Source organism: Nelumbo lutea, chromosome 3, assembly GCF_056320005.1.
Source record: "Nelumbo lutea isolate HS-2025 chromosome 3, American lotus-T2T, whole genome shotgun sequence".
Classification (NCBI taxonomy): domain Eukaryota; kingdom Viridiplantae; phylum Streptophyta; class Magnoliopsida; order Proteales; family Nelumbonaceae; genus Nelumbo; species Nelumbo lutea.
In genome coordinates, this window is record NC_142686.1 from 3329310 (window position 1) to 3353124 (window position 23815).

Consider the following 23815-nt stretch of genomic DNA (forward strand, 5'->3'; position numbering starts at 1 on the left):
AGAATGGGGACGGTTTTTACCTCACCCGAGCTCGTTTCTTCCTTGCCTCTGAGCTCGGGTAGCACGCGGGTAGTAGTTCGGCAACTTCGCCGGCGCCTTCTTTGATTGGGCCTGGTGCTAGCGCTGCTTGCCTCTGTGTTGCCGAGCTCGATGGGCCCGGATTGCTGGCCTGTTGCTAAGGCGCTGAAGCGGTTCTCCGTGAGTGGGAACTCGGGCTTGGAGCGCCGAGGTGACTTTGTTGGCAAGGTTCTTGACCCACCCGCGGGCTGCGAGGCGGGGGTGGTCTTTCTTTGCTTTCGGCCCGGGGATGAGGCCTGACTGTTAGGGGGGTTCTGCGGTTGGGAAGCCTCTCCTTGGAGAGGTCGTCCACCTTGGGGGGAGGCCTTGACCGGCTTTGAAACAGGGTGCCAGGGGGGAGCGGCTGGTTCAAGGGTAGTTGAGGGAATTGTTGTTGATAATGGTGTTAGGAGAGGTGGTGCAACACCTGGTGTTGCTAGAGTTGGTGCTGCTGGAATTGCTACATTTGGGCCTGCATTGCCCGCATGCATTGCATCAGATCATCTATCTGGTTTTGGCGGGCTGCCAGTGGGACAACAGTTGGTTCCGCGAAGTTCGTTTCGATGGGGAGTGAGAGAGGGATGTTCAACAAGGGAGTGTTCAGAGGTGCCATCGCATGTGGCACACTCAAACTTGGGATCCCATCCACTGAAAGGGGGATGGTGAACTGCCCAATGCACACCGCCAGAGCATGAAGTTGCTCTCCGGTAGTGGCTGTTTCGGTTCCACGTTCGGTACTGCTGGAGGAGGCCATTTCGGTGTTGGAGTGGGTGTTGGAGTTTTTGAGAGAAGGGTAGGTAAAAGAGATTTAGAGGGAGGCTTTTAGAAGCGTTCCCACAGACGGCGCCAATTGATGGAGCGCAATCCGGTCAATCTTAGCTGTCAACGAACTCGCCTCTGAGCTAGAGCATCGGGGAGCCTAAAACGGGAAAAATGAGAGAACTCCAGGGGGAACCCGGTGTGATAACTCCGAAGCTCAAGTCAGTAATCTCTCAAAGGCAAAGTGTAGACCAGATGGCGCAAAGTTCACATACATTGTTCGTTGGGGGCAGGGGGCTCTTATAATCACTTCGCGCACTCGCTCCGAGGCCCTTGTCAGGTTGGGTATGATTACCCTTACGTCTGTCAATTCGGCCTGCTGGGACAGAACCGTCACTGCCTAACCGTCTCTCTAACTGGAGATAGCGGTGTCAGGTGGCGGTGGCAGGTGGCCGTTTAGAGTGCGGCCGTCAAGCGTTAGATCCCAAGCCAGTCAGGTGTGGCGCCCTTGGGAACGAACTTCCTCAGTGTCAGGCATAGTACGGTTTGTTTGGTTTTGGTGCCCTGAAGGTGTGGAGTGGTGAGCAAGGCGAAGTCTTGAGTTTGAAGGTATGTATAGGGCAGGTCAGTTCGGCGAGGGGTATCCCAGGCTGTTACAAGGCAGGCCAGTTCGGCGGGGTGTATCCCGAGCTGTTACCAGGTAGGTCAGTTCGGCGAGGGGTATCCCGGGCTGTTACAAGGCAGACCAGTTCGGCGATGTGTATCCCGAGCTGTTACCAGGTAGGTCAGTTCGGCGAGGTGTATCCCAAACTGTTACAAGACAGGTCAGTTCGGCGAGGTATGTCCCGAACTGTTTACAAGGCAGGCCAGTGGATTACTTTCCGATTTGGGGCCAAGGGTGAGTTCGGGCCCCTGGTAAGGAGTTCGGTCTGCTAGTTTCACCCCTTGGTGAAAACGCCGTAGGCTTGCTTTTGTGTCGAGCTGTTACTTTTGCCACGTGTTGCATAACTGTGAGGTCAGGCCAAATCATCCTTCATCAACGAGCATCCAGATTTCAGCGAGATTCCAACCGAAACAGCTCAAATGGCCGGCAAATCATCGGTTGCATGCGCATGAAATAAAAGATGAAGAGTGATCAATAAAGAATGGGGACTAAGAGTGATTACAAATCGAAATCGATGAATTGGTCCATACAGTTTTTCGTTAAATCCGCACAGTGAATAGGCGTACCTTCCCACGGTCACCCACTTCAATCGTCCTCTCCGAGAGCTCAAAAAGTTCTGAAACGGTCATGGGAAGGCAACCACTGCTGTTTTTGTCGCCGCCTCTCTATTCTCGTCGGAGGAAGAGAGAAGGAGAAGAGAGAGAGACCGAGCGAGCGAGAAGGAGAAGAAGAAGAAGAGAGAAGGGAGAGAGCGCGCGATGTAATTTTAAATCGATTATCGATGTAATTTAACGGTAAAATGTAATTTTCGGTGTAAAATTACATGTTTAACAAATGCTTGTAAAATGGAACCGGGGGGAAGGCAACCACTGCTGTTTTTGTCGCCGCCTCTCTATTCTCGTCGGAGGAAGAGAGAAGGAGAAGAGAGAGAGACCGAGCGAGCGAGAAGGAGAAGAAGAAGAAGAGAGAAGGGAGAGAGAGCGCGATGTAATTTTAAATCGATTATCGATGTAATTCAACGGTGAAATGTAATTTTCGGTGTAAAATTACATGTTTAACAAATGCTTGTAAAATGGAATCGGGGTGAAAAGATTACTCCGGTTCGATTTTACACTTTTACCGAACGCAGCCTTAAATTCTCTACCAATCACTTTATGTTTCAGTCCTACTTCATACACCCTGTTACCGCTTTTGTACCTTATCTTGTCCGTACTTCTCCTTTTATATTATTTATTTTTTTTTTCAAAAATTAGTTTTTAATATAATATATATATTAAAAAAGGGTCCCAAAAAACTCCTAAACAAGTGTTTCCTGTGCATGGCTTTCTCTCTTTATCTAAGACCCAAGTAGAGCTTCAACTTTTTACCCAAAAAAAAAGCAAAGCTTCTTATCTTTTTTTTCTTCTCTCTAGGATTGGTAGGATTGGCCTATAATATATTCTTAGTATCATTTCATGCTTATGGAAGTGTATTAGAGTAGATACTAGGTATTTTGCCTAAAATCAAATCAAACAAAAGCTATTTTGAATTTCAAAATATTAATTAAAAAGTTAAGGGAGAATATCTACTCAAATCTTATTTAAAAAAGTTAAGGTTGTGTTTGGTTGCAGTGTAATTTTATTTACATTAGTATAAATGCAAATTTTGGTTTAATTTTGTTTTGGGCTTCACTTTATTCTGCTTGAAGTCTTTTTTTTTACTTCATTTAGTCTTATTTTATTTCATTTGTACTGTAATCAAACAAAATAAGATAAATTTTGAAATAAAAATAAATCATAATTTGCACCAAAATCATTTTGGATTACCATAGTTTTGTATCAATGCAAATAAATTCGTATTGCAGTTAAACATAGCATAAGGAGGGTGGATACACTCTTCTCTCCAATGTTTTCGAATTGTCATTGACTTGGATAGTCAAACCGTTCAACCTAGGAACTGTCCAACCAACTGGTTCCATTTTACCCCAAACCTGGGCCCTGGCCAAAAACCGTTGAATCGGTTAATGACTTGTTGACCTGAGCGATCGAACTGTTGACCTGTTCAATAGTTTTGGTCATTTTTTATTTTAATTACTTTTTTGTTAGAATGGGCCATCCATTTAAACTAAACAATCAAACCGTCAACCCGAAAATCGGTGACTAGAACGGTTCTGGTTCCAAGTCATTTTTTAAAACATTGCTTCTCTCTCTTATTTATCTAGTTCTTTAGGCTTTGCCAAATGTCTTCAAGTAGAAGCCTTGCATTTTTCCTCAACAAAGAGGAGAATTCGAGAAGAAAAATGTAAATTCTATGCACTGTGTTTAGTTTGACGAAAAAGGAAGGGAAACGGAGAAAAACCTATACAAATGTAGAGAAATATAAGAAGAGTTGTAAAACCAATCGTTCTGAGCCGACATGGCATGACCCACAGGCTGTGCCTCCCTCCCCTAGGATATTTTGGGGAGTCGGCCTAACACGGCTCGAGCCAACGCAAGCTCTTACTGTGCCATGGTTGACTGGTCCGTAGGCCGAGCCCTGGGCTAGGCTGGGCCAAAACTATGAAAGGTCTATTTAAGATAATATAAAAAATTTGAAAACAATTATATAAATGGGCCATGCCACAGGCTGGGCCGGCACACAGGCTGCGGGGCCCATGGACCTGAAACCCCAGGCCTGGCACAGCCCGCGTTTTGTCATGCCATGTTGTGCCGTGCTGGCCGCGGGCGGCATGGCCCGTTTTGGCCAAAGATAGTGGTTCTCTCGAGCAAAGGTACAAACTTTTTAACATCGAGAATAAGAGAATACCGTTTTAACATCGAGTGTAAGATTTCATAAATTCAACATTCGGAAAAAGAAAGAGGAAACTGGCTTATAAGGATGCAAAATATGCTTTTAACTATAACTGCAGAATGAGATCTTACTTACAAATTACAATAGCAAGAAGTGAAAGACACAGCAACCGAAAGGTCATACACCTGACATCAGTAGAAGCTACCAAAATATAAGTACATTTCGAAAAGGCAAGGCATGACGAATCTAGTAAGATACATGAAGCTTAAACCTTAAGGTAACCGAATAGGTAGATGTCTTGCACTCAACAATGCTGCTCCCTTTACCATCTTCAATTACGTACCCTTTATCCCATCTTCAATCATGTCATCACCAATCGTTTATAGAATTGTAACTTAATTTTCAGAAACTTAGCCAGCTGAAATCGAAATTCAGCCTCCTTGATGATATCTAGCTAACATGTCATCCCTTGATTAATGAAGGGTATCCCATCTGTAACATGTATGCATATAGCTGCAACTTTCAAAATCCGATACCTTGTACAACCTTATAGGTCCGAAGGGTGCACTACTGTATGAATTTCTGAACAGTTGCACTCTGAAATAGATACCATGGGTCAGTACATGTGGTTACTCACTATCCATGACTTCGCTGCTAAAATTTCCTCGACTCTTCGGGCTTCAGATATTTGAACTCCTTCCTGCTTCTGATCCCGTGAGTGGATTCATCATGTTTCATCACTGTGAGTAGACAATGGATGTGTTTGAAAGCAAAACTTACTGCATCTCAGTCATTCTTCTGATCAATTTCAGACCACACCATTTTCCATGGTCCACCTTTTGTGTTCAGCCTGGAACTTACAAACATCAATTAACAAAGGAAACAAAACCAGAAGAAATGCTACAACATTCACTTGCGAGTAAAGGAAAAAGGGAATACTATGACCTTTAAATGCTACAATAAGCTACTAGCAGTTCAATTATGCACATGAGACCAAGATTGTCAGGTTCAGAGCCTATCTTTTGCATGAGTAGAAGAACGAAGGAATTCTTAGTCATTCGTCTAGTTACAGAATCAAACCCCAGGGCTGGGTCACCCCCCCTCCCAGAGAGAGAACACATGACCAAACGATAAGGATCCCTAATTTGTGTGACTTCTGGGTTTGTCCACCCATAGGCATCAACCCCATAATGTGTTCTTAATCCCTATTTGATGACTAATAACCATGTATTCTATTAACTAAGGTGTTGTTCAATTCACAATTCTGAAAAAGGTGATATGGTTCAAAAGATGTACCAATTTTTTCAGAAAATGTCTTTTTGTGTGTGTGCGCACGCGCGTGTGTGAAGCAGACAATGCAACAGAGGCTCTTTTGTTTGTCTTTCACTTTCTGAACCATGATATGCAAGTATTGATTATGTAACTCATGTATACTTTCACTATCCCTTTGGATTGTAGACACACCAATATAGCTCCATTAATAATGTTTCTACTTAATAAAAACTGTACAATCAAAAGAGAACAGTGAAAGTACATGTATACATGAGTTACACATAACTGCTATTTCATGCTTACATTAGCAATGCTTGGTTGAGAAAGCTATAAAAAATTGTGAACAAAAAATGGCCATTTTGCAGGTTCTGAAACCATGTATTGCTGGTTCCAGAATCAGCAACAACCAAATGAACAGTCATTTCTCACTCATGGTGCATTCTGGATCCAGATGAAACACAAATGCAATCATGAACTGAAGACACCCTAAATTTCTATATACTTTTTCTCTTGGTTCCTCCACTTCTAGAATCCAGTGAAGTTTATCTTGCTTCAAGCATACCTCCAAAATCCAGCAACTACTCGCAGTGTCATGAAAAGAAACAACCCTGCCCAGACTCCACTAAGGCCATATAGAGGAGTGGCAATCAATAGGAAAACAGAAGAGACCAATCCAACTAGCACCTGAAAACAATGAAACACTCATTCAAAACCAAGATGTGTTACTTTACAACAGATGAAAAGAAAAGCCACCCGAAAGATATTACCATTGAATATGCTGCATAGCCAAAGTCTGAAACCCCATAGTAGAGTCCATCAAGAATAAATGCAAGTGCATTCATTGGCTGAGAACCAGCAACAAACTGCAAAAATTTTTGTCAGCATGACAGCATTGGATTTCCCTACCAATCTTTTCTATCTAGGCAATTAGGCTGCGTTTGGAATCGGTCTAAATCAAGAACGACGTAAAAGTTTACACCGGTTCAGTTTTGTTGGTGTTTGGAAGGAGTGTAAATGAAGATCGATGTAAAACTCCACTCCAGTTTAGATTTGTTGGCATTTGGATGGAGTGGAGTTTAACATTGGGATTCGATGTAAAACCTCATCAAGCATAAAGTTTTACATCAATTATCGACGTAAATACTACATCGATTTTACCGATGTAAAACTTTACACTTTTTTATCATGGTTTTCAAAACGTAACGGTCACCTATTATACGGTTCAGTGTAAAACGTCATCAGTGTACTTTTACACTGATAACGTTTTACAGCGGATCCAAACAAAGCCTTAGAGTCAAAGGTACCTGCTGCCTCAACTGCATGGAGGGACAGAGGGTACTGGTAGACATACAAAGAAGAGGATGGGAGCCACTTAATAATGGGTCCTATGTAGGGATCACCTACTCCATAATTTACCTTGACCGGATGGGAGCCACTTAATAATGGGTCCTACGCGGGGATCACCTATTCCATAATTTACCTTGACCAAATAACCTTTATAATCTATTTTGCCACATTCATTTCTTGATTGCAAGAGAATGATTTATTAGCAAAACAAGAGAAATAAATAATACATAAATAAAAAAAATGAAAAAATGGCAGCAAAAAGGATTCCAATAGTTCAGAGTCAAAACTTGACAACTAATGCCTTTTCCAGACAACATGTCTGCAACATCTTGACACAATAGAAAACATAGGAGACCGGATCTAGTCCCAACAACCAGTCTCAACAGCCATTCCAGCTGTACATTGGGAACATCTCGCCTTGGAGGACAAGGAAGATGTTCCCAATGCACAGCTGAAAAGGCTGTTATGACTGGTTGTTGGGACCCTGTGTTGGGACCAGATCCGAACTCAAAACATAGGTGGAAGAAATGGTAAACCCATCTAATTGACTGTTAATTTGTTCCAACAGAAAACATGATCCTTCAGGACAGAACCATTATATGAAAAACATGACTGGAAGGAAAAACCAACCTCACTTCTTGTTACTTTACTCCAAAAGAAAGGGATGATCCTCCAAGGATTACAAGCACCATTAGATGATCATTTTTAAGACTATGGCAAATATACAAAATAACGGTTATTGCACACAATGGATGGCTCATGACCTTTCTCACAACTCTGTTTTGTATCACAGATACTGGCTATTATTCCAGATAGTGTAGGTTACAACTTTGCCAGCCTATCCAAATCAAAATTTGTATAACTACAGGTATATATGAACAATGAAGTTTAAAAAGGAAGATAATAAGTAGTAAATAAAAACTAAAAAGGAAAAAAATAACTGTTCTTTCTATACTAAAAAGGCTATTACCCAATGTTGGTCCTACCTATCTGGGCTCTTGGGAGGGATAGATTGGATATGGACTTAACCTTTGGTATTTCTTTTCACAAAGTGGCCACTCTCAGACTCAAACCCCATACAGGTAAGTTTGTAATGGGCTAAAACCCCTTATGACTGAGTGATAACCATTGTACAAGATGGGCTTTCATGATTATTTAATAAGATATTTTACATAAAAATGGCGAGTCAAATGATTGAGGGCAAATTCCATACAAACCTTAAAAATGGATAATTGTCATTATGTGATAATGAAATTGTAGAACAGCGAAATTAGATGTACAAATTGACGGTCAAGTACTTTTTTAGCGACAAAAGATCTAAAGATTAGCAATTAGGATATAGATGCAAGAAGTTTTTGGGATATTGTATACCTCAGGACAAATTTAGAAAATAGAGGTGAACAATCAAAACAAAGCGTGGCATAAAAATCTATTGTTGGAGCAGGAACATCTTGGGTAAAACAAAAGATCTGATGGAGTTGCACACTCCATCAATCAAATGGAAATGGGTAACAAGATTTTATTCAGGCTAAAATTCTGCTATACCTAACCTTGTTTTTTTTAACAGTGAGTCGTTGGGTAGTACATTGTCTAAATCAGTCACTTTCAAATTTATAGTCTTTTATGCTCGGTTCCAATTTGCAGTTTTAAGTCAATAAAATTAATAGTCAGAAACATCCATACATACTGATTTTTGGTATAACAAGTTATTTTTTGGAATCTATTTGACATTGGCCCTCATTCCTTGTATTAATGATACATGCACCAGTAGGCTATCAGTGTATAATCCTCTCATGTGCCCAGCAGGTAGTTCAACTTTCTTTGTTAGGGGAAGATACTTCAGGTTAGTAATTCCTTACCAAAATACCAGATCGGGCAATTCCCAAAACAGCAGAGTCAGTGCTGAATAATCCAGAAAATGCCTCAAACCCAATGAACAACATAACAGCCAAAGCAATCCCTGTTACTAAACCAATCTGAATGGATCCAAAAGACTGTTAAAATAGCCACTGTCTCTGCAGGAAGAATAACTTCACTAAAAAGGAAAAGGAAAATAAAATGCTTAGAAATAATTGGCTGACAGTAGATGATATTTACCTGTAAAGTTCTGTAGACCACATGGCGAGCTTGTTTATAATTCCCTTGAGAGTAATCACCAGCAAGAAGGGCCTACGGAAGAAAAATCAGCTTAAGGGGTGATGATACATAACCATAGAGGAGCTTCAACCATTAAAACTCTATCAATTTTTGTATATTGTAATTATTTGACAACCATGAATTACAGTAAGTGAAGATAAAGAACAGCAAGCTTCAAGAATCCCCTTACTGGCTTACCCTGAATCCTCGTGCAAATATTAAATCATTTTTCTATTCTAGTCAGTTCCACCTTTTCTTTTAAACTTTTGCCCTTGAGATTCTGGCAATTCCTTGTTTAGGTCTAGAGCATTTAAATGAGATTGGTTATATCTTTTCTAACATAATATATTGAAGCATTTGTAATAGTAATTAGCTGACAAGAATGTTGGATGTGAAGCATGTTACCCAATTAGGATTTTATGTGGCTTTAGATGAAGTGATGAGTATGTTCAATTGTTTTTGTTAATAAATGGTACTACTTTGTATTACTATAAAGGCAAAAACCCCTCACAGCTATACAAATGATCAATATGTTCAAATGTTGAAATTAGCAATACCATGTTACCAACAACAATGGAGTAAGAAAATATGATTAATATGTTCTACTTTCCTTCATATTTGTAAGGAAAACAATGGAGTAAGGAAATACATGATCCACCAAAACTATAGGTTACTGTAAGTGAACCAAACCTACATGATAGGAAGATAACGGACAACAGAGCAAATATGACACAAAGTGATTTGAGAAGTCAAAGAGGGAAACGATGATAATAATTGTTTTCCTCATAAGAGACTATGGTCATAATATCCTAAATTTTCATATATTTCTCCATAAGAAAGTTATACATAACTGAATGCATTCACAAGTATTGGAAGGCACTTTAAAGGCCATATGTTGCATGTTTTAACTGGTAAAGCTTTCAGCTCAGGGAGGCCTAAATCTATGTATTGGCACAAAATCCCTGTCCAGTTTTTTTTTTTTTCATCAATAACTGGACATTTTCATAAATATTAAAGGGAATAAGAACCAGTACAACCAGAACTGGGAGAGACAAACTCTCTTAGCTCTTCTAGAGAAAAATTGATTACAACACAGCCCAAAATAAATGATTTCTTCCCACCCCCTTGTTTAGCCAATGCATCAGCAAAGGAGTTCAGGAGTTGGCATATCTTTTAACCCATTGGAATCTAACTTCCATTCCAAGTGTCACCAATTTTAGTTTCCTTTTTCATTTACATAATTCCACCATCCTACTTCATCCTTCTGCAGCCAGCTTATAACTAATTTTGAGTTGCCTTCAATAATCAACTTTTGGACATTCGATTCCTTGGCCCTCATAACTCCTTCCATTACGGCCAATATTTCTGCCCTCAATGAGTCACCAACACCAATTAGACCAGAAAAAAGGCAAGGGTTCTTCCTTCATCATTCCTGAAAACCCCTCCAATGCCTGAAGAACTAGGATTTCCTTCACTAGTACCATCAAAATTCAGCTTTATGAAACCTTCACCTGGTGGGGAACAAGATCACCCAATGGTAGTTGCATGAGGAGCTGAGTGTGCCACTTCCTTCCACTACCTATGTAGGTCATTAGAAGAGATGTGCTCAAAAAGGGGTAAGGACTTCGCCCAATGAACCACCCTGATGGCAATAACTTCAATTAAGGCTTCCATGCTTCTCTCCTCCTCAGAGAAGACTCTCAAGTTTCTTTCTTCCCAAATTTTCCAGCAAACCTCAACTTTTGAGCACCTCCATAAGATTCATCCCCGTTTCTTCGGCTAACCAAAAAAGTAGAAGCAAACAAGCGTTATACAGTTGGGGGGGTGTTCCACCTACACCCAAACAAAGAGAAAAACTAATCCCATATAAAAGAAACAAAGGGGCAAGAACAAGTGGTTGCAAGATTCACCATTTTGCAAAGGCAACACCAGTGAGGGATAAGCACCAAAATGGTCTTTTTCTCTTAAGTAAATCATAGGTGTTAATTCTTTCCAAAACAGCTTCCCGGAAAAAGCCCCCACCCTAGTAGGAATCGGTCTACTCCAAACCTCCTTGACAGGGAAAAGGCCTACCTTGACTGTTGCGATGTTGAATTAAGGTCGAAAAAAAGGAGGACAAGAAAAGGGGTTGGAAGGAGAGGGAGTCCAAATCCGACTGTCCCCTATTGAAGGATAAAAAAACCTTCCAAAATTTGACACAAAGACAGGACACTATTTAATTCAGAATCACGAAAACTCTCCTAAAGCCCAGATTCCAACCAAAACGAGACCTAGAGTTAGAAGGAACGAAGGAAGAGGAAATCGGCTCATCTTTGCAATTAGAAAGAGAATATAAGAGAGGAAATCAATGCTTCAAAGGAAAATTGCTCACTCAAACATGTTCCCAAAATTTAACAAGGTTTCCAAAACATGGATTATATACCTAACATGCAGTAGAAAAGAAAGGAGGATAGCATTAATAGAATTCCAAGGTGAAGTTCTTGTATCTCTGTCCAGATTTTCGCCCTCCTATGCTTTACAGTTTTCTGTTCTCTCATGCCTCATCTTACTGGCATTGTTCAATTTTCAACAGATTACTTAGAATACCATGTATAGTTGAGAACTGAAAAGTTATTTACCTGACCAGAAAGTGCTAAAGCATCATTAAGAAGAGAGATTGCCAGCCAAACTTGTAAGCAGACTTGATAACCAGCCATGGGAATAGGTCCCTCCCGAGCAGCCATGGATGTCGCTAGTGTCATGGTAAGAAGCACAGCTATGGTTCTTCCAATTAGAAGGCCACCTGCAAAAGATTGACACTTGGGATTCCCTTTTAAGGAAATAAAGGCTATAAACTAACTGATACCATGTGTTAAATGCTCTTTATACATATCAACTGACACATTAATAGATGATATTTGTAGGATCATCTCACATGTACACATTAAGGATTATCTTGGATACTAATGCTACAGGTTGATTAGAAAATAGGGGATTCCACAAAATATTCAGGTGGGGAGTGTCTTACAGTTTGTCCAACTCTATTTTGAGGCTTTCTACATGGCAGTGAGAGTTTCTATCCTTGTTAGGTCACTAAGGCCCTGTTTGGCAACGTTCCATGAGAACGTTTCTATCGTTCCCGGTGTTCTTGCGGAGCAGGAATGCGTTTGGTACAAGAAAAATAAAAAAAAGGTATTCTCGCGTGAGAACAACACCCAAAGAACATGTTCTTTGGGAATGAAAAATCGACACTCAAAGAATGCGTTCCCAGAGAACGTGCAGTTCCCACAACGTTAACCCCTATTAATGAACACGTGCCGTCAACTCCAACGTGAGAGAAGGGGTAATGTTGGGTATTTCTTTTTTTTTTTTGATGAATGAAAATAGTTTTATTAAATCAGATATCAGTAATACAATCAGCCTAGGAGGAGGCACGAGATGTTACCCCCCCTAGGACTGAACCATATACACCAAAACTGCCCAGGCCTGAGACACAATTACAAAGTAGCCCTAAAAAGATCTCCCCTTGACACCCCTTGCTTGACCAAAGAATCAGCCATTGCATTTGCTGATCTTCTGACCCACTGAAACCTAACAGTCATATTCCTTGTCATCCATTTAACTTTCTTTAGCAGATCCCTGTAGCCCCAACAAGCTGTTTCTGGGCTGATTAGCCAGCCTATTACTACCTTGGAATCCCCTTCTACTAGCAGATTGGTCATTCCAATTTGACAAGCCATCTGTATACCTTGTACCACTGCTAGTAGCTCTGCCCTTACTGAATCACCTTCACCCACTGGTCCTGAAAATAGAGACAACATATTGCTGTCTTTGTCTCTCAGAATCCCACCTATTCCCGAAGGCCATGGGTTACCTTGGCAGCTACCATCAAAATTCAATTTTACCACACCATCCGGAGGGGGGGATCCATTCAGCTTGTAATTTGATCTTGGTGGAGACTGTAGCAGCCACTGCAGCCCAATTTCTCCTTAAGTCATCGAAGGAGTAATCTGCCAACAAGTGTGAAGATTTTAACCATGAGATAGTCCTTGTCAATATGCATTCCTTGATTTCAGCAAGACTTCTTTCCTGTTTTTGAAATATTCTTGCATTTCTCTCCTCCCATACAGTCCACAACGTAGTGGCTCTGATACATTTCCACATTAGCTTCCCTCTTTTTGTCAATCTCCCAAATGCAGCCGGAGTGAACAACAACTTTACTTTAGAGGGCAAATTCCACCTGCACCCAAATAAAGAAACAACCCAGTTCCAAATATTGGTAGCGAAAGAGCATGATATCAGCAAATGGTTACAGCCCTCACCCCTCACTTTACACAGAGAGCATTGATTAGGGGACAAGCACATAAAAGGTTTCTTCTTTTGCAAGTTCTCCGCAGTATAGATCTTACCATAATAGGCTTCCCAATAGAACACAGCTATTTTGGGGGGAATTGGTCTTGACCATACTTATTTAACAGGAAAGACCTGAGAGGAGGGGTTGGAGCAAAGGGCTTTAAAGAAAGAAGCACAAGTGAATGAGCCAACCGTGGTTAGGGACCAGACTCTTCTATTCAGGTTAGAGGGGGTCCAAATACACCGAATCTAGAAGCAACAACAGCTCTGAAATGCAAAGAGATTCTTCATCCCTTAACCCTCTTCGAAACCCAAAATCCCAATTTAAGGCCAAAGGGCAAACGGGGGGGAAGGAACCAAGAAATGGGTTTCTTTATAAAAACTGAGATGGAATAGAGAGAAGGGAAACGATCTTTTAGGGGTTGAGAGCTCACCCAACTATCTTCCCAAAAAAGAATGGAGTTTCCAGAGAAAGCATCGTACCTTACAAAACTGAGGAACTTAGGGAGAATGCCAGAGATAGCCTTCCAAGGTGTAGTGAGCAAAGCCCTTCGGGATACTCCCGCATCCCAACCTGATTCAGAATAACCATGGATACTTTTCACTACTTCATGCCACAACCTCTCCCTCTCCAAGGGCCACCTCCAAAGCCACTTACCCAAAAGAGCCTCATTCTTGCTCACCACATTCCCTAATCCTAGACTTCCTTCTTCCTTACTCCAACACACCACCTCCCACCTAATCAAGTGATCTTTTTTCTCTTCACCAAGTTCCCATAAGAAATCCCTCATTCGTTTTTCCAACCTCTTTGCCTCCCTTTTAGGAATTCTAAAGACTGACAGGAAGTATAAAGGCAAGTTGGCTAAAGTTGCTTTAATCAAAGTAACTCAACCCCCCTTGGAAATATAGTTTCTCTTCCAAACTACCAATCTTTTTTTGAATCTTTCCACCAGCAGGTTGCAGAACCTACTTTCCTTTGGATTTGCCCCTAAAGGAAGTCCTAGGTAGGATAGGGGCCACTGAGAGCAGGTGCGTTCTAGCAAGGCTGCTATAGACTCCATCTCCTCTCTGTTCAAGTGAAATCCCACAACACAACTCTTCTCAAAATTTACTTTTAAATTTGAGGCCCTCTCAAAGTGAGTTATTAAATCCTTCAAATTCCTTACCTCCATCAAATCACAACCTTCACAAAAGATTATTATGTCGTCTACAAATTGGAGATGGGTTACTGAAACTCTGTCTCTACCTATTCTCCACCCTCTTAGAGATACGGCTCTATCTGCTTCTGAGAGGAGTCTACTAAAAGCATCGGCGACTAAAGTGAAAAGGAATGGTGACATAGGATCACCTTGTCTCAAACCCCTACTAGCGAGAAAAAATCATTAACTACCCCATTGACTAGGATGGAATAATGGCAATTGGACAAGCAACCATTTACCCATTTGCACCATTTATCCCCAAACTCACACTTTCTTAGCACAAGTAGTAAGAATACCCAATCCACCAAGTCATAGGCCTTTTCAAGATCAAATTTGTAAACAAAACCTTGATACCCTGATCTCCTTATCTCCTCCACACATTCATTTTCTATTAGAATCTGATCTACAATTTGTCCCCCCTGAACAAAAGCTCCTTGCGCTTGGCTAATAAGACAAGGAAGCACCTTTTTTATCCTCAAAGATAAGACCTTAGCCACAATCTTGTAAACATTAGTCACTAAACTAATAGGTCTAAAATCCTTTGGATGCTTGGCCTCTTTCTTCTTGGGAATTAAAGCTAAAAAAGTAGCATTAATTCCACGACTCACCACTGGGTTATCCTCAAATTCCTTAAAGACCTCGATTAAATCTTCTTTGACTACGTTCCAATAGTCTTGGAAAAAAGCCATTGTAAACCCATCTGGCCTTGGTGCTTTTGACCTGTCCGTTGAAAAAACGGCTTTTCTGATTTCTTCCTAGGTCTTAGGGGTCTAGGTGCTTTTGACCTTTCCAGCCAGCTTCTACTCTCTTCTGGAAGCCTCTGCCAGGTAACGCCTTCCAACTCCACACTAGGTCTTAGGGGTCTCCTCAAAATGGATTTGAAGTGCTCAACAAAACAGTTGGCTATCCTTTCTTGGGTATCAAAGACTATTCCATCCACTTCCAGTTTGGACACTAGGTTTTTCCTTCTCCTTCCATTGGCTAGATTATGAAAGAATTTAGTGTTCCCATCTCCTTCTTTAATCCATTTACATCTAAACTTCTGCCTCCAAGAAATTTCTTCTCTCAAAACAACTTCATCTAACTCTCTTTTTAGTTCCCATCTCCGATCTCTCTCCTGAGGGATTATGGTTCTTTGAGATTCCTTCGCATCCAATTCCTCTATTTGGGTCAACAGAGAAGATTTCCTTTCTTTTATTCTCCCAAAATGCTCTCTATTCCACTCCTTCACATGTGCTCGCAATCTTTTAAGTTTTTTGTGGAATCTTACCGCTTTCCACTTCACCCCCTTAGGTCTTCTCTCCACCATTCCTCAACCTTCTTCACAAAGTCCGGGTGAGTCAGCCACATGTTCTCAAACCTAAAAAGTAGGGGTCCTTGCCCAAAGGATTCCTGTCCTAAACCAATGGAGCAATGGTCAGAAGTAACTCTCGGTAAAGCCCTAGCTATCAAGTCTGCCCACTTATTTTCCCAGCTTTCAGTGAAGAGGAATCTATCTAATTTGGATCAGGTTGGTGTCTCCTGAAAGTTGGACCTGTTGGGGGTTCTTTTAATTCACAATTATATAAAATCATTGATCTCCACATGTTGGTTGTGATGACCTGTTGGGGATTATTTGATTCATTCGTAAATCAGGTTACATTGAAGTCTCCCCCCAAGCACCACAGACCATCCCAAAGCCCTTGTATCCCATAAAGTTCTTCCCAAAAATCATTCCTCTCTCTGTAATTGCTTGGTCCATACACATTAGTTAGTGCCCAAGTAAATCCATACTCTACCATCTTGAATTTTAATGACACTGAAAATTTTCCTACTAGCTCCTCCACCACCTCCACAACATCCTCTCTCCAAAAAGTAACAATTCCCCCTGAGGCCCCCCAAGAAGGTGTCGGCACCCAGTTTATTCCTCTAGATTTCCAAATACTTCTTGCGCAACTTCTACCAATATCGGCTAGTTTGGTCTCCTGTAGCATCACTATACCCGGCTTTTCCCCTTACATTCCAACCGATGATTTTCATGGATATAAAAGATTTGGCATCCCCTCTTGAGGTCAGGCCCCTACGTGGAGCCTTTCCTTCTCTCCCCTCTTCTGCTAAACTCCAAATTTTCTTCTATATCTAATATCAGCCTTTCCACCTCTGATCTTTTCTTCTTCCTTCAATTGTTAATTGTTCCAGCTCTACTTAAGGCCGCTTTTGTTTCATTTTTCCTTTCCAGAAGTCCTTGGCTTTCCCCCACAGATTCCTCTGTTTGCCTATACTCATCAAGGAGGGCACAAATCTGTCCCCAAATCCTCTCTAGTTCCTCCTCCTGCTTCTTTCCCATAACTGATTCATCCCCAGCTTTTTTGCTACTTTGAGCCCCTGTTTTTACTAAATCTTCTTGAACCCCACCCTGCCCTACCTCTTCCTCCTTTCTCTTATACTCCTCCAAAAAAAACCTACAGATCTGATCCCAGATCTTCTCTAACTCCTCTTCCTGTAATTTCTTCCCCTTTCCACTTCTTCTTGTTCTTGACCCTCCTTATCCCCAATTAAATATTTTCCATCCATGGCTGCTGAATCAAGTTGAGCTGCAAAAGTACATGTTCCAAGCAGAAAACCCACATCAGTACCAAAAAACGAATTGACAATATTACTTGACAGATTGTGGGAAGAGGCCAATGGATCTCGAGAAGCAAAACAAAGGGGCAAGGTCGCGTCTATTCCTTCCAAAAGAGGTGACTGTGGGTCCCCATTATGTTCAACCAAAATTGTTTTAGTCCTTGCATTAGAATTTGCCTTTAGATGTTGTCCCCTAATTGATACCTCTATGTTCGGTGACCGAGGTATGTCCTGTTCCTTTAGTCTTCTATCAATGCCTTGCTGCTCTAGCGAACTGGGAGCAAAATTAGGAGCCGGTAACCTTTGCCTCTCCTCTATAAGAGCTGCGGTAGACCCCACTTCCTTAGGTAAGGGTGAGGGTTGAGTGAACTTTACTTGAACTGAATCTTTTAAAACCGAATCTTCGTATTCCAAAAACAACAGCTCGGTATGTAGGCTCTCATTGTCGCTAAGGGGTTTGGCCTTCTTCAGTTCTACACTTCCAATACTTGAAGAGCCTTCAGACTCTGAACCTAAGCTGCTTCCTTCCTCCGTCTCACAATCCTCAAAAGCATCCATGGTATTCTGGTTTTCTATCGCCGGAATGATGGAGAACCCTGTCTCCACTGTCGTCGGATGAGGCTTCTTGAACCTCAGATTGCGCCATTCCGGAGAGACACCCTTTTTCTTCAAGCTTGGGACCCATGCCCAGTTCATGTTTGCCGCATCACTGCAGCGAACCCTACTTCCTACAGACCATATTTTCGGTTCATCATCTCCCCAACTCCTTTGGTCACGTGCCCACTTAAAAGGGCGCATGACGTTTTAAGTTTTGGGTCCACCCGATTTACAGTAATCAGCCCATTCTCTTTATTAGATCCATTAGATCTTGATGGGCCTGGGCCCAACCCCTCTGTCCCCTTGCTATCTTCTTTGGTCACGTGCCCACTTAAAAGGCCGTGTGGCTTTTTAAATTCTGAGTCCACCCGGTTTAAGTTAATCGGCCAATTTACTTTACCAGACCCATTATATCTTGATGGGCCTGGGCCCAACCCCTCTATCCCCTTGCCAGTCACGTGTTTACATAAGAGAACATGTGACTGGCCTTGGTTTGTTGAACCAAACTGAACCGGCTCACAGGATTGGCTCGATCCCTAAAACCTTGCCAACCTTTGTTCAATTTGTTTTGAAATTTCAACTGTAGCAAGCCTGTCTCCAATTAATTCCCCTGTCACTGTCTGAACATAGGACCTGCCATCCCTCAGCCCACCCTGCCATGCAGACTTTCCCCAAGTGTTTAAATCATCCTCTTTTTTCTCTTTTTTCTTGGGGACCACAATTGTCTTAGATTCTCTTGTAGAGACTACTTTGCCTTGCAAACCATGCAACCAAGCCTGTTCTGCCCCTTCATCTTCCTCCCTCTACCCTCCATCCATAGCTAGGCTTCAATGGAGGTAGCAAGCCAAATGGGGTAAACTAAACCATCTGAAACAACCTCTATCTTCCTTGGAATGTCACTGGATTTAACACCACTTAACAACACTGCTACTGAATGGAGATCACAATCAAAACACCATCTAATCTTGCATCACAGACTACAGCTAGACTGTAACATTTCCTCCTTCCAGAGGTTGAAAGGTAACCCAAGCAATCTGACTATTACGTTGTCCTCAATCAATAAACTTTTGGTATTGGAAAGAGGACACCATTTCGAGACTGTGGCAGCACCAGCCTCTGAGTAAATAACTAGAGCTGAAATCTCTACTTCATCTTCACCCATATCTAACAAGGCTTTACAAGAGGCATAAGGAGTTATCACCATCGGCTTTTGCAGGTTCAACTCTCTGAGTATCGCCTGTGCAATACCTCTCCAATGAAGTTTCCACCACAAATTTCTTCCCCCAGTTCTTCTCTTCTATTGATGCTACAAGTTTGCAGCTTCTTTTTCCTTTTTCTGCAATCAACCAGTTTCTGTCACTGGAATCTTCCTCTCTCTTTTGCATATCCCTTTTCTTTTCCTTTGCTACATCCTCTACTTGTTTTGTCTTCATCTTCTGAATGAAGTCACTCAATACCTGTGCCACTGCCTTCCATCCATTACCCCTTCTACTTTCTGGGAAACAGACCACCTGCTTCTTTCTTCCCCCAAAGAATTCCTGCAGAGTTATGTAACAACATTTTGCATTCTTTTTGCATTCCAACTCATACCTCTTCCTTCCATCAAGGTTGAACTTCGTAAGGTTCATTTGTTTACCGTTATAACTTGCTTCTGAAACAAACTTCTGCATCCATTCTATTACTTCAAGACCTTCCAGCAATATTGTAGCTCTCTTTGCCTCCCCAATCTTCAAGCTCTACTGGCCTCTAATCCTTATCTCTTCAAGAATGAAAACTTTTGCTTCAATCTTTATCTCTTTCCTCCATTTTGCAGCTTCTATAAACCTGTTCTCCATCTCTCGTGAACCCAACTAGGTATTAAATATTCTTTGGTAATGTTGGGTATTTCACACAAAGTGATAGAAACAAGCCCTAACAACCACATTTCATTCAACACTTCTCCTCCCATTGCTGCTGCACATCTCAGAGGAAGGAGGGACTCCCTTGGCTCCTGCTGCATCAACAACCGGACGGCAAGCGAATGGTAGAAAGCACCGGTGACATTTTTGGACAGGAACACGTCAACAGGTAGGTTGTATTCATTCTCATCGTACTTGGTTTTGTATCGTCATTGCTCTATTTTAAACTCACCGTTGCTCTGGCCAGATTCACCCAAACTTGCATCTCCCACCACAATCATCTCTAACCGATGTTAAGAAATAATTTCACTATCCAAACACTACTTCTGTTCCTGTAGAACAAAAATTCATTCTCAAAGAACAATTTGCCAAATGTCTCTGCTACTCCCGAGGAGCAAGAAATAAAATTCCTGTTCTAGAACAGGAATTTCTAAAAGAACAGGAACAGGTGGGAACATTGCCAAACAGGGCCTAAGCCTATAGATTGACTGAAAATCATAATGAGTAGTGGGACGTGTGGCTTTGGAGAGAGTGTACGTTCAAGTGATCACAATACTCTTTGCATATAATCAGCGACTTTCTGATCATCTTACATACTAACATCCCGCTGATGGTAAACTTACAAATCTCAAGTCGTTCCATAATGTTCAGTCCCCAGCCCCTAAACTTCAAACATCATCACAAGTTCCTGAAGAAATAGTGTGCAAATGCCATAAAAGTTAAGTTGAAAGATGCATACCAGAAGTTAGATATCTAGCAACATCCATCTGTTCCATGTTTAGAGGGATAAGCAGTATTTTTGCATTCAACTCCCAGAGAAGGATAAAAGCAATTAAATATCTGAAAAGAAAGCAATGAAGGAGGTCAAGAGCATGATGAAGTAAAGAAACAAATTAAGTTAACAGGGAATGAAGAATGTTCTGAAAAACATAATTGTATCATCAACAGTAGAGAAGGTTGAAATGAATTGAATTGTTTTTTATCAATGAAATGAACTGAATTGTGACTCATTTAGTAAATTGTAACATTAGTTATATTTTTCAGAAAGTTGTAAAAAAATTAAAAACATATGCTAAAAAAGTTGGCCATATGTAGGAAAAGTGATTTGTGCCATTTTTAATCCATATCTATTATGTGACACAAATGAGTTTACCATCTCTATACTAGAACTTCAGTTGATATAATCAAGTTTTACTTAAACGCCAACTAATCCACATAGAGGGACTCTTTAACTTACATACAATGGAAAAGAAACTCAAATAAGGTTTCTAAATAAAAAATAGGTCTTATTAACCTAAGAATATCTCATTCTATTAAGGGTTTAAAAGAACATCTTATTGGAAAAAATAGAATGATAAAAGAATGATAAAATAGAGAACTAGGTTCCAATCGAATTGATTCAAACCGCACGAATCGTATAAATCATAAGATTCAAACAATAATTGTAAGATTTTTCAGAAAGGACTTAGATTAAGGTTTGAATTGGAATCCTTGGAATTCACAATTCAAATGGTAAATTATATTTTAAACTGTAAGATTTTGACAACTATAGTGTTCTGTGCAAAGGCCAATTGTAAGGCATATTTTACCACATGTTTTACATACTCTGAAATCACTGTAGAAATTGCAGCACCACCAATGCCAAAACCAAAGAGAAATATCAAAATTGGATCCAATATCGCATTGAGCAAGTTTCCAGCACCTGAATAATATCAATTTCGGTATGGTAAACGAGAAAAAGAAGAACATAAATCATTTGAAACTGTTACTGGAAGTTCACCAAATCAGAAAGGAAAAATAACTATTGATGAAGACAACTAAGTATCCTTAGCTTATACATTAAGCTGTCTTTCCCAGCAGCAAGACCAAAACTCATGCATACACTAACTTTTCAAATATTCAATGACTTCTATGACAATATACACTGACCACAAACTTTTATCATGCTATCAGCTAATTAGCTAAGCACCAGGTAGAGCTTTGACTCCAACTATGTTTTGTTCCAATTAAAGGGTATACCAATAATAAAGTAATTGATATATAAGATACTACTCAAATTACATTTATCATAAATGGATCTAAAAGATTTAACTTGAATCCAGTTAAATGTCTAATTTGTGCATATATATGAAGAAAATAAAGCATATATGTACTAAGAAAATTTAGCAAATCAAAGTATAAGTTTGAAGTACGTGCTTATGGCATAAAGAGGTGTTTTTGTGTCCAAAAATCCACGAAAGGTGCCTTGTGCAGCAAGCGCAATGACCATTGGTGGAGCACCAAAGGCTCTCAGAGTAAGAAAGTGCTCAGCTGGCAAGCGCATAGGTGAGTCCTGTAAAAGAGTATATCCAGGTGAATGCTTTCTGGTGAACTCTTCAGACAACATTAAGGCATTTCAGCATGTAGGATAATTCTCTAAGGCTTGTTATAAAAGAAAAATTAGCAATTAAAGTAAATCTCAGAATGCTTAAATACATGACCAAAAACATTCACAAGCTCTCATACTGAAAAGAAAATTAAAATGGACTAGAAAAACCAATACATACTATCAGGTAAACCATGAAGAAGATTCACATAAAAAGCAAACTATATACCCAAAATTTATTCTGATTAAATAATGCTGGCAAGTAAACTACATACCTTTCTCTCCACCCAAAACAAGTACAACCACATGATTGTTAAAATCATCAAATTAGATAAATTCTATAGGCAACGAATGCTAGAACCTTCATAGAGAAGGAAAGAAGTTTTGCTGAAGTGAAGGAATGCATCTTAACTAGAGCAACCCATTGGCTTAAGATATTGGCCCTGTTTGCTGAATTCTCCTTCGATGATCTTTGGAGAAATTGGCTAGAAGTGGCTAATACCTCAGTAGAAGTTCAGGACTGTTATCAGTCTTGAACCGTAATGGATTTCAGGATCGAAGATAAGAAGAAAGGTAAGAGAAAAGAAGAGGAAGAGGGAGGAGAAGCAGTAGAACATAAGGGTTGAAAGGAGGAGCAGAAGCTTAATGTTCTGCCGCCACCACTTTAATTAATATTTATAGGTTATGCTCATTACATGGAAAGGACAGATCTGCCCTTAGTCTTTACATAACAAATAGAGCAAAAAATAAGACTGAAATAAATAACAACTGAAACAACTAAATGACCAATAGCTAACCCTAGGCAGACTAGAACATCTTCTACCCTACGAACAAAGAGGGGCCGTAGCTGTGGGGCCCACATAAGTGTTCTCTACACTCCCCCTCAAGTTGGGAATAAATGTTTATCATTCCCAACTTGGATAGATCTGCCTCTAGCTTCTTCCGTGGTACAACTTTGGTGAGGATATCTGCCAGTTGCATATTGGAGGTGATGTATGGGAGACACACTTCTTGTGATGAGATCCTCTCTCGTACAAAGTGTCGATCAACTTCAATATGTTTAGTCCTGTCATGCTACACTGGGTTGTGTGCTATATTAATAGCCGCTTGATTATCACAATACAGCATCAGGGGCTTCTCATACTCAATACCCAACTCCTCAAGTAGTGATCTCAGCCAAAGACTTTCAGCCACACCATTAGCCATTGACCTGTACTCAGCTTCAGCACTGGATCGGGAGACAACACTCTGTTTCTTACTCCTCCAGGAAACCAGGTTACCTCCCACAAGAGCACAATATCCAGAGGTAGACCTTCTGTCATCAACACTCCCAGCCCAATCGGCATCCGTATAGACTTCTACCCTTATGTGGCCATTGTTCTTGAACAGTATACCTCTACCCGGGCATCTCTTCAAGTATGCTAGTATTCTTTCTGCTGCTAGAAGGCGCATGGTTCTAGGAGAATGCATGTACTGACTGACAACACTAACGGCATAACTGATATCTGGTCGGATGAGGCATAGATATAGGAGCTTTCCCACTAACCGCTGAAACATAACTTTGTCTTCAAGCAGCTCCCCACTCTCTGCACTAATCTTGTGGTTCTGTTCAATGGGTGTATCTGCAGGTTTGACACCTAGCTTTCCAGTTTCAGCCAAGAGATCTAAAACATATTTCCTCTAAGAGACAAAGATCCCCTGTTTAGATCTAGCAACCTCAACACCCAAAAAATACCATAGTGTACCCAGATCTTTCACCTCAAACTCTTGATGGAGCTGTTTGAGGGACTCAATCTCATGGTTGTCATTTCTTGTC

The 23815-nt window shown here is 40.8% G+C and overlaps 1 protein-coding gene across 2 annotated transcripts in view; it reads right to left on the reverse strand.

The window, feature by feature from the left end:
• Positions 1-4327: 4327 nt before the first annotated feature.
• The window catches only part of LOC148862405 (MATE efflux family protein), a 35070-nt gene continuing 15582 nt past the window's right edge, over positions 4328-23815 (reverse strand). For both annotated transcript variants that reach the window (XM_088974314.1, XM_088974313.1), the window contains exons 5-13: positions 21831-21966; positions 21240-21336; positions 20374-20474; positions 11623-11786; positions 8966-9037; positions 8728-8844; positions 6289-6384; positions 6084-6205; positions 4328-5099 (exon numbers count right to left, since the gene is read on the reverse strand). In XM_088974314.1, coding sequence (XP_088830440.1) covers positions 5036-5099; positions 6084-6205; positions 6289-6384; positions 8728-8844; positions 8966-9037; positions 11623-11786; positions 20374-20474; positions 21240-21336; positions 21831-21966 — 969 coding nt within the window. In that variant the 3' untranslated portion in view covers positions 4328-5035. The remainder of the gene's footprint in view (positions 5100-6083; positions 6206-6288; positions 6385-8727; positions 8845-8965; positions 9038-11622; positions 11787-20373; positions 20475-21239; positions 21337-21830; positions 21967-23815) is intronic.